Source organism: Syngnathoides biaculeatus, chromosome 3 (assembly GCF_019802595.1).
Source record: "Syngnathoides biaculeatus isolate LvHL_M chromosome 3, ASM1980259v1, whole genome shotgun sequence".
In the NCBI taxonomy this organism is placed as follows: domain Eukaryota; kingdom Metazoa; phylum Chordata; class Actinopteri; order Syngnathiformes; family Syngnathidae; genus Syngnathoides; species Syngnathoides biaculeatus.
The window spans coordinates 2558536-2569374 of record NC_084642.1 but is presented as its reverse complement, the minus strand read 5'-3'; the positions used below and the strand labels follow the sequence as shown (position 1 = coordinate 2569374).

General features: G+C 44.7%; 2 protein-coding genes across 4 annotated transcripts; both read right to left on the bottom strand.

Moving 5' to 3' along the window:
• Window positions 1-1190: 1190 nt before the first annotated feature.
• Window positions 1191-4447, bottom strand: LOC133497617 (oocyte zinc finger protein XlCOF20-like). Its single transcript, XM_061813660.1, has 2 exons — window positions 4025-4447; window positions 1191-2422 (listed from the first exon to the last, which is right to left on the bottom strand). The coding sequence occupies exons 1-2, from the start codon at window positions 4122-4124 to the stop codon at window positions 1314-1316; spliced, it is 1209 nt and encodes a 402-aa protein (XP_061669644.1). The 5' UTR covers window positions 4125-4447; the 3' UTR covers window positions 1191-1313.
• A 1381-nt stretch (window positions 4448-5828) lies between these two features.
• LOC133497582 (zinc finger protein OZF-like) lies at window positions 5829-10050 on the bottom strand. 3 transcript variants are annotated; one of them, XM_061813610.1, is made up of 3 exons: window positions 9658-10048; window positions 6937-7751; window positions 5829-5942 (listed from the first exon to the last, which is right to left on the bottom strand). In XM_061813610.1, exons 1-3 carry the CDS (start codon window positions 9773-9775, stop codon window positions 5919-5921), a joined length of 957 nt encoding a protein of 318 aa, XP_061669594.1. In that variant the 5' UTR covers window positions 9776-10048; the 3' UTR covers window positions 5829-5918. The 3 variants fall into 3 exon arrangements, with proteins under 3 accessions (XP_061669594.1, XP_061669593.1, XP_061669592.1); XM_061813609.1 differs by having other exon boundaries at window positions 5838-5945; window positions 9658-10049; XM_061813608.1 differs by lacking the exon at window positions 5829-5942 and having other exon boundaries at window positions 6088-7751; window positions 9658-10050.
• Window positions 10051-10839: the final 789 nt, after the last annotated feature.

The following is a 10839-nucleotide window of genomic DNA, read 5'->3' as shown; positions in this document are numbered from 1 at the left end:
GCTCGTATTGCGTTTACTTAGTTCACTGGTACGGAGGTTGAAACGCAGACGACAAATTTAATCAACAGCCGTATGTTCAAGACGATGAATATTGTTTATATTTGGAATGCAATGACACAATTATTTGAATAATATCTTCCTCTTTTTCTTTCGGCTTGTCCCGTTAGGGGTCCCCGCAGCGTGTCATCTTTTTCCATCGAGGCATATCTCGTGCATCCTCCTCTGTCCGCATGTCTTCCCTCGCGACATCCATCAACCTTCTCCTTGGTCTTCCTCTTGCTGTCTCTTCCTTGGCAGCTCCGTCCTTGTCACCCTTCTACCAATCAACTCACTCTCTCGCCTCTGGACATGTCCAAACCAACAAAGTCTGCTCTCTCGAACCTCCAAATCCCCAAAACGTCCAACTTTGGCTGTCCCTTTAATGAGATCCTATCCAACCTGCTCACACCGAGCCAGAACCTCAACATCTTCATTTCTGCTACCTCCAGTTCTGCTTCCTGTCCACCGTCTCTAAACCGTCCATCATGGCCGGCCTCATCACTGTTTTATACACTTTGCCCTTCATCCTAGCGGAGACGCTTCTGTCACATAGAACACCAGACACCTTCCGCCAACTGTTCCATCCCGCTTGTACCCGTATTGTATTATTTGAATAATATCTATCCATCCATTTTCTTCACCACTTATCCTCATGAGAGTCGTGGGGAATGCTGGAGCCTATCTCTGCTGTGCCCATTATTGTAATTTATCAGGGTGGCAGGGTGGAGGAGCTGTAGAGGGTTGGCCTCCCAGTTCTGTGGATCTGGGTTTTAAGCCGGCCCCACCTGTGTGGAGTTTGCATCTTCTCCCCCTGCCTATGTGGCTTTTCTCTGGGCACGCCAGTTTCCTCCCACATCCCAAAAACATGCAACATTAATTTGACACTTTAAATTGCCCCTAGGTGTGATTGTGAGTGCGGCTGTTTGTCTCTATGTGCCCTGCGATTGGCTAGCAACCAGTTCAGGGTGTACCCCGCCCACCTCCTACCCGTTGACAGCTGGGATAGGCCGCAGCACTCCCCGCGACTCTCGTGAGGATGAGTGGCAAAGAAAACGGATGATGTCATTTATCAAAAGATCAACATTAATATAGAATTCCCGTGTTGCGTGTATGTAAATTTCACTCGCATCACTCGACTGCTGTGATACAATACACAACACCAAGGTTCTCGCATCACAATGATTTTATTGAATTTTTTTTAAGGTCTTGCATCATCCTCGGTGAATTCACCATCATCGTGTGTTCAAGGCGCACATTGACTTTTTCACCTGACCTCAAGGATTCTGTTTCTTTCCAGTCTTTCGAGATTTACTTCTATTTTCACCAGCACACTTGTGTCTCTTAACATGGTCCTTACGAGAGAATATCTTCTCACACACGCTGCAACTGAATGGTTTTTCTCCGGTGTGCGTTCTCGTGTGTGTTCTTAAGCTTCCGCTTACAGAGAATCTTTGACCGCAAAGTAAACAAGCAAAAGGTTTCTCTCCAGTGTGCGTTCTCGTGTGTGTGCTTAAATGTCCTTTGAGACTAAATCTTTTCCCACAAACTGAGCAGACAAAAGGTTTCTCCCCAGTGTGTGTTTGCGTGTGTCTTTTTAAATCTCCCTTCTGAGTGAATCTTTTATCGCACGCAGAGCAGGGAAAAGGTTTTTCCCCGGTGTGTTTTCTCGTGTGAATTATTAAGCTATGGTTCACGGAGAATTTTTGACCGCAGACAAAGCAGGCAAAAGGTTTCTCCCCAGTGTGTGTTCTTTTGTGCGTGGTTAAATGTGTCTTGACAGAGAATCTTTGCCCACAAATTGTGCATATGAAAGGTTTCTCACCTGTGTGCGTTCTGGTGTGCATTATTAAGCTTTCCTTGACAGAGAATTTTTTGCCGCAAACTGAGCAGGTGAAAGGTTTTTCCCCGGTGTGTGTTCTTGTGTGCACTTTCAAATTCCACTTTGAACTAAAGCTTTTAGAACACCGCGAGCATTTTAGATTTTTGTTGCCTGTGTGACGTGCGATATCTCCTTTGGAGCGTTCTCGGTCATCGTCGTGATCATCATCATCACCATCATGAGATTGCGATGTTGTGTCGTCGCCGTCCGACAGTGGCGCAAAGAGGCCGTCTGCTCGCGGTCCTCCGCTGTGTTCGTCATCATCTTCTGCTGTCACGCGTCTATTTGAGCTGCTGCTAGGTGGCTTCGTCCCTTTGTTCTCCTCATTCTGACGACCTTTGTCTTCATCTTTTTCACTTTTCAAATGGTCAAAGGTCAATGGGAACTGGGTGAGATCCTCCTCCTCTTTGGCTTTTATGTGAAAGGACACCGGCTCCTCTTCCTCTTTGATTTGAGGAGTCGCTGGTTCTCGTTGCTCAGGGTGCAAATGTTTTTCACGGATGTCTGCAGGACACAAGAAGCCAAACACAAACAGTTTGAGAAAGTCTCGTCTCATGTTGTGACTTCAACGTTGTGTATTTGTAACGACGACAACAAAAAATAACGGACCTGGAGGGAGGGGGGGGGGTGTTACATGAAGTGCTATGCTAACCGCAGGAAAGTTGCTAGCGTAACAGCATTTTTAGACATCTGTGATTTATAAGAGCACTCGTCTCGTTATTGATCCCGATTGGGTGGACTTACTATCTCCCTATCACCAATCTGAGTACCGAGGAATTGTGTTCTAACATCAGAAGGAGGAAACCGCACATTCTCGATGAAAAATATATATTTTTTTTCATGCAGATTACTGCTTTTCAGGTGGCTCAATGGAGCAGCTGGTAAAGCGTTGGCCTCACAGTTCTGAGGTCCTGGGTTCGATCCACCCGTGTAGAGTTTGCATGCTCTGCCTGTGCCTGCGTGGGTCCTCCCACATCCCAAAAACATCCGACATTAATTGGACACTCAAAATTGCCCATAGGTGTGATTGTGAGTCCGACTGTTTGTCTCCATGTGCCCTGCGATTGGCTGGCGACCAGTTCAGGGTGTACCCCGCCTCCTGCCCTTAAGACAGCTGGGATAGGCTCCAGCACTCCCTGTGAGGATAAGCGGCAAAGAAAACGGTTGCATGGATGGGATTACTGCGTTTCGTGATTGGGGCCGGTTTAAATACAGCAATTTTAAGAAATTGTCGGGGTGTTCAAAGCCAACTGCGAGTAATAAACCCAAATTTCCTTGATTTTTATTTATGGTAACGCAGATTAAAAAAAAAAAAGGTGAAGATGGTGTTATCATGTTTTTCGACCCCGATGTGTCACCGTCAAGATTATCCAATGATATGATGGTACCAGATCTGGCGAGTACGGGAGGTGGGTTTCTGTTGTGCGGGCACTCGGTGTGAGGCCCAGCATTGTCATGACATTTTCATATTAGATGAAATATTTTTTCTCATCCAACTTTCATCTTCACATCTTTATGTCAGCGGTTGGTTCGCTTAAGGCCGTTTTACTCCACCAACATCCCAAACTTTTCGATCTGAATGCGCCAACATTGCACGAATGCTCTTTTGGATTCAGGCCGAAAGTGATGAACTCGCGTCTCGTTTCCAGTCACTCTCGGCACTCATTCTGCAATAAAATCTTGCGTACAGCAAATTAAACTCTGGTGAAAGTACTAAATTAGAAGTACAGATACAAATAAGACGCTGTTAAAAGTAGAAGAACTGATCCGAAGGCTGTTCTTATTTCTTTGCCAACGATATAATATGACCACCAAATAGTGGCAAATGACAGAAGATGAAAGGTTAGAAGCTCGCAGGTTGGCGCAGGACAACACATCACAAATTCTTGCAGTCGACAAAGTCACGAAAATGAGTGGCGACGACGTTTCACGAAATCTTTGCTGTATGTCATCTTGCGTCATTTCGAGCTGCGCTGTCCGTTTTTGAACCCACGACTGACTTGCTTGACTTTTGCCACAGTAACTCGGGAATCGCGTCAAATTTGGACATGTGTTGTCAACTCCAATCCCACGTTTGTAAACTGCTTCTAAAAGAACTGAACAAACCTGCTGCGTCCAACGCGAAGTGACGCGGTCGCTCGTTCTCCTCTTTGGCGCGACAAACGTCTTCCTCGTACTCTTCTGCCTTCACACTTTTTGCGCACATTTTCACACGATCGGGGGAAGGGGGGGGGGGGGCAACACTTTCCTCACACGTGCGGAGATCCGAGGCGTGTTTGCTAGTAGCTAGCAAGCAAAGACAAGCTCGTCCAAATTCGCTTGAGGATCTCCGAGATGCACCGAGCCCAGTTCACGATGTATTGAAGCTCTTTCACTTCAGTCGTGTTGGACTTGCTGTCGAGGCTCAAGAAAGTTCGGCACGAATCCGGGGAGAATACTTTCATGAAGCCAGGCGGGTAGTTACGTGGAAAAAAAAAAAAACAGGCGGAAGTAGACATCCGAGCGAAGTCGTACGGCAATTCCACTTGGACAAAATAAGCGAATTCCGTTTCCACGGGTCCCCAAGGGTCATATCCTAGTGGGCGGGGCCAGTACATCCGGGGACCTCATCGCTAAAAAAACCGACTATTCCCGATTGTTTTGCTAATATTTAGAATTCAATTCATTAAATATTAATATTTATTTGTTGTTATTTTGTTGCAAAGTTGAATCTTCAAATGTGAAACGTCTTGAAAAAGTGGTCCACTATTATGAACGAACGTTTTCAAATACACGTGGAACTTCCAGATCACAGTGGATCTACATGCTGCATGTACTTTTCATAAACCAACTTGCTGTGATCATTTCAAAAATTGTTATTTTGCGCATCCACCTGGGAAGGTTCGACAAACTCAAGCGACTCGTGCAGCATCTGAGAAGCACATCTAGACGCGTCACTCGATCCAACAAAGATGGAACTTTTCAGTTGCAGTTGACCGCCCCTGACAAATACTGTACATAAAATAAAAACACGCACATGTTGTGACATTGCATGTGGGGGGGGGGGGGGACACGAAAGCCTTCCACCAAACCGGCCTCTTTTGAACTGAAGCGGTTGACAGATATTTTCGCAATTCTGTATTCAGTCTCAAAAGTATATCTCCAGCTGACATGGAACTGTATTCCTCTTCATACTGTAAAGGCGGTACAACATTTTGCATGACCTCGGCTTACTTTGCGCTTGAAATTTGACGTCAAATTCTGAATAACAATTTCAGAACGGATATTGTAGTGGTCGTCAGCGCGACCTCCAGTGGACAAAACCAGAAATAACTTGCTTTCAACGAAACGTTAAACTTTAAGAGAAATATCATTAAAAAATAGCAACAACAAAAAAAAAATAGCTGGTATTTCGTTCACGGTGCAAGCCATGAGATACTGCAATTGAAAAGTTTTCGTTTTATTTATTGATTGATTTTTTTACTTGATGCCACAGATTTGCTATAATAATGTGCTCACAAAATGCTTATTTATGGTCACGGCCATTCACAAATATAAAAGAGTGCAAGGGGCCAATTTGAAACCAAAACCTTGGATCACAGTTTTGATTAGTACATGAGATGAGATGAATGATTCCCAAATACTGTGGAAAGTCTCCACACCCACGTTACATAAATGAATACAAAGCAGCGAGCGGCTTTGTTTCGTGCATTAAAATAGCTAGCATGCAAGCTAACAACAATAACCTCATCATCAGGACTGCAATTTGTGGAAATGTTTCCAACTCTTAATTTGAAAGTCGGGCGTCTCCTTACCGGTGGCCCGTTCACAATAGTCGAACCCTCCATCAAGTTCCTTCTGCCTGGCCCCAGACTTCCTTCTCCCCAGCCACTTGGTCCAGTTTTTCTGGGGGGGGGGGGGGGGGGGGGGAGGGGAATCCGAGGTGTTCCCCGGGCCAGTTGGCGGCGGGGTCCTGGGTTGTCCCCAGCGTCTCCTCCCGGTGGGATGTGCCCGGAACACCTCAAGCAGAATGAAGGAGGGTTTGCTGCTTTTTTTAAAAATAAAAAATAAAATAAAATGTAATAGCATCATTTACATTTAAATCAACAGTCACACACATGCACAATCAACAATGTATGTAATTTTTAATCTAGCGATAATACAAGTTTACTCCACACGATAGACTGTATTATAATTTTCATCCAGTGTGGATGAGAAAATGCAAAATAAATTGGAACGTGAGCTGCCAATTCTTGTCTTCACAAGTCTTGAAAGATGGACATTGCACACTAGCCAAAGACTGACATTCATGCGACATGTTGAGTGTATGTAAACATGTGGAATCACTCAAATATTGTTGCCTTCCATGGATACAGAACACAGCACCGTGGTTCTTCTGGGCATTGATGGATTTATTGATTTAACGTCAGCCTCCTTTTTACCAGGATCAGAATAGCAACAGCAACACGGCAAGTCATTTTTTTCCCAATCTACTTAAAGCTTCATTAAATGCCGCCATTCTCCACAACACACTTGTGCCTCTTAACATGATGCTTACTAGAAAATCTTCTGTCGCACACACTGCAACTGAATGGTTTCTCCCCCGTGTGCGTTCTTGCGTGTCGAGTTAAATTTGCCTTCATAGAAAATTTTTGACCACAAACTTGGCAGGCAAAAGGTTTCTCCCCAGTGTGCGTTCTGGTGTGCGTTGTTAAATTTGTTTTCGCACTGAATCGTTGGCCGCAAATTGAGCATGCAAAAGCCTTCTCTCTGGAGTGGATCACTGTGTGTGTTACTAAATCTCCTTTCAAAGTGAAACTTTGACCACAAACTGAGCAGGAAAAAGGGTTTTCTCTCGTGTGTATTTGTGTGTGTGTGACTAAAGTTGTCTTTGCAGTGAATCTTTCATTACAAACTAAGCAAGCAAAAGGTTTCTCTCCGGTGTGTGTCCTTGTGTGTCTCATCAAATCTGTCTTTAAAATGAATCGTTTCTCACAAACTGAACAGACAAAAGGTTTCTCTCCGGTGTGCCTTCTTACATGGGTTGTTAAATTTTTCTTCAAAGTGAATCTTTTCTCACAAATTGAGCACGCAAAAGGCTTCTCTCCAGTGTGTGTTTTTGCGTGCGATGTCAAGTTTTTCTTCAAGGCAAATCTTTTCTCGCAAATTGCGCAGGCGAAAGGTTTCTCCCCGGTGTGTGTTCTTGCGTGTTTTCTCAAGTTTCCCGTTTGAGAAAATCTTTGGTCACAAATTGAGCAGGCATATGGTTTCTCCCCGGTGTGAGTCCTTGTGTGCGTTTTCAAGTCCCTCTTCAACGTGAATCGTTTCCCGCAAACTGCGCAGGGAAAAGGTTTCTCTCCGGTATGGATTCGCATGTGTAATCTCAAACCGCCCTTTGAAGTAAAACTTTTTCCACAAAGAGAACATTCCCGTCGTGCGTTGTCCGTGTGACTCGACCTTTCACTTTTAGCATGACCATCATCATCATGATCATGAGAGTGCGACGTCATGTCGTCGCTATCTGATAGCGGCGCTAAGACGCTGTCCGATCTTGAGCTGCTAGTTGGATTCTCCGCCCCTCTGCTCTCTTCACTTTGACCTTTGTCTTCATCTTCTTCTGTCTTACATGGAACAAAGGTCACTGGAAACTGGACGAGGTTCCGCCCCTCTTCCTCGGTCTCTTGGTCCTCCTCTTTGATGTGGACGGTCTCTGGCTCCTGTCCATCTTCGTCTTTAAGGTGCGGGGGATCTGGCTGCACTTCCACGACAAAGTAGGGGGGCTCCTCTTCATCTTCGTCCTTTATGTGCACTGATTCTGGTTGCTGTCGCTCAGGATGAAGATCTTCACGCACGTCTGCGGGGCACAAGAAGACAAACACACATTTGGTTTGGTCAAGTCAAGTCTCCTTCTGGCATGTTGAGGATTACAGTATTTTTTTTTTATGTAGATATATGTTGACTGGGTGGATCTGCTGGTGAAGCGTTGGCCTCAGTTCTGAGGACCTGGGTTCGATCCTGGCCCCGTGCCTGTGTGGGTTTTCTCCAGGCACTGCGCTTTCCTCCCACATCCCAAAAACATACAACATGAATTGGACACTCTAAATTGCCCCTCGGTGTGATTGTGAGTGCGGCTGTTTGTCCTGCGGTTGGCTGGCGACCAGTTCAGGGTGCACCCCGCCTCCTGCCCGTTGACAGCTGGGATAGGCTCCAGCACTCCCCGCGACCCTCGTGAGGATAAGCGGCAAAAAAAAATTGATGGATGCATATTCAATCAAATCTTCCTGTTACCCCATCTATTGCAGTTTTTGTTTTGTTTTTCATGTTTTAAGTGGGAAATATAGATAAAAATCCATCCATTTTCTTCTCACGAGGGTCGCGGGTGTGCTGGCGATCCGAGCTGACATCAGAAGAGAGGCGGGCGCACCACAAACGTGTCGCCAGCCAATCGCGGGGCGCAATCAACCTGTCACACCATTGGACAATTTCAAGTCTTCCATTGACCTTAGCGTGCATGATTTTGGAATGTGGGAGGGAACCCGAGTACCCCGACGAAAAGACAACATGCAAAACTAACACAGCAAGGCCAGAGCCCAGATTTGAACTGGCAACCTCTGAACTGTGAGGTGGATGTGCTAACCAGTTGACCACAAATGATTATAACATCATAAAAGGGAATCCACTTGCATTAGAAAGAAAGCCGAAGGCCGCCAAAGAGCAGATGAAAGACAAAAAAAATATCTAAGAAATTCTCTCTCTCTCTCATGATTCTGATATTTAACAAAATTAAATAATGTGGATGATCGCGAGTGAGTTGAACCAGGAGAGGTTTAATCTGATTTGTCTTCAGACAGCGCGACAAAATTTGAAAAGTGTGTTTTTAGACAGGGTATGAAAACTTCTGGCTTCAGGTGTCGCGGTCAAATTATGAAAATGATATCATTTACATTGTCTGAATGCAGCATCAGACCACCTGAAATGTATTTGTCAATGTTACACAATAAATATAAAAATGATTGCAAAATTGGGAAATGATCAATGTGATCACTAAGCTTTGAATTACAAATGTGAAATGACTTGGTAGCTAAGTTTTCATTAACTGCAAAATAAAGTTAAAAAAAAAAAAGAGTAATTTTTTGAAATGATTGCTATTTCTACAAAGCCTGCATTTTATTCATATATGTCAGCGCGTCCTTTGAACTGTTTCTAATTGTTTTATGCGATGTCCTCCAGACCAAGTGTGCAACAACTATATCAATACAGTAAATAAATGTCATGAGGTATGCAATGTTTTTCATATTTGGCTATTTCAATATTTACTGAATTATTTCAACATTTACATTCTTCAATGATTAGCTTCACATATTGACACAATGTTTCAAATAGTCATGTGTTTATTTCAACATTTATTGAATATTTTCAGCATTTCTGTATAAATTTCAACAAGAATGCTGATTTGACTTCAATATTTATGTGCTTCAATATTATTATAATTATTGGGTTTTTTTGCAGTTCCGATCATATCATTGATCATCTTGATCACGTCTAGTTCTCGAAGGCTCTCATCTGGCCTTTTACAGGGGAAAATACAATCCAATCAAATAAAATTAGCCTAAAATAACAATGAGGAAAAATCGGCCAAAAGGGTTTTGGGACGCCACCGGGCGGTCTGCCGACTTCCTTCACGTCTGAGAGACGCGATCACGACCACCTCTGCAACCTTGTTAGTGAATAACCAAGCGAAAGTTCAAAAGTCACCAAACCTGCTGTGGGGGGCGTGACAAAGGCAGCGTCCCCTCGTGGAGCTCGTCGCGCCTTCTCGTCTTTTGTTCCACAAATTTCCTCCGCGTCCTCTTCTTCTTTCACGCGTTTCGCGCACATTTTCACGCCCACGCAAGCTCGGCGATGTGACTCTTCGCTAGCAAGCAAAACAAAAGCGATCCGGACGCGCTCTGAGGAAATCTGAAGAGTTCGGTCGTGATGTTTCGGTGCAAAAAAAAAAAAAAGAAGAGAGACGTGGACGCCCTTCGTCCGCACTTGGGTCCACTCTCATCCGCGCACCGACCACAGCGTCATCAAGCACGCCAAAATCCAGCAGGTTAGGAGCAGATGTCTTAATTTCCTGGTCCCTTCAACACAACATCCGGTCTTGGAAAGCCACGCCCGAGGCGACACTGCCATCTGGCGACAGTAAGCGCACACACACGCTACAAACACGCAACTTTTATTTTAGTACCTTTGTTTGTTTCTTAGTGGATTTGCATATTAGCTGAATATTTAGATAGAGCTTTTCACATTTTGCGTGCACTGCATCTTGATTTATTCATCCATACATCCATCCGTTTTTGCCGCTTATCCTCACGAAGGTCACGGGGAGCGCTTGCGCCTTTCCCAGCTGTCATCGGGCAGGAGGCGGGGTACACCCTGGAGTGGTTGCCAGCTCTTCGCAGGGCACATCGAGACAGACAAGTCGCACTTACAATCACACCTAGGGGCAATTTTCATCCATCCATTTTCTTAGCCGCTTATGCTCACGAGGGTCGCAGGAGTGCTGGAGCCTTTCACAGCTGCACATCGAGACAGACAACAGTCGCACTCACAATCACACCCAGGGGCAATTTCGAGTGTCCAGTAAATGTCGCATGTTTTTGGGATGCTGGAGGAAAGCGGAGGGCCCACCTGGAGAAAAGCCACGCAGGCACGCGGAGAACATGCAAAGTCCACACAGGCGGGGCCAGGATTGAACCCGGGACCTTGGAACTGTGAGTCCAACGCTTTACCAGCCGCCCACCTGAGAGGCACGGGGAGAATATGCAACTTTTTGGATTTATACTAAACGTAATTTTTAATATTGATATTTTGATACACTGTACATTTAAGTTTCTAAATATATATTTAACATTTAGATTCATTTAAAATTTTAGTATTTTTGTTTTTTATTTAGA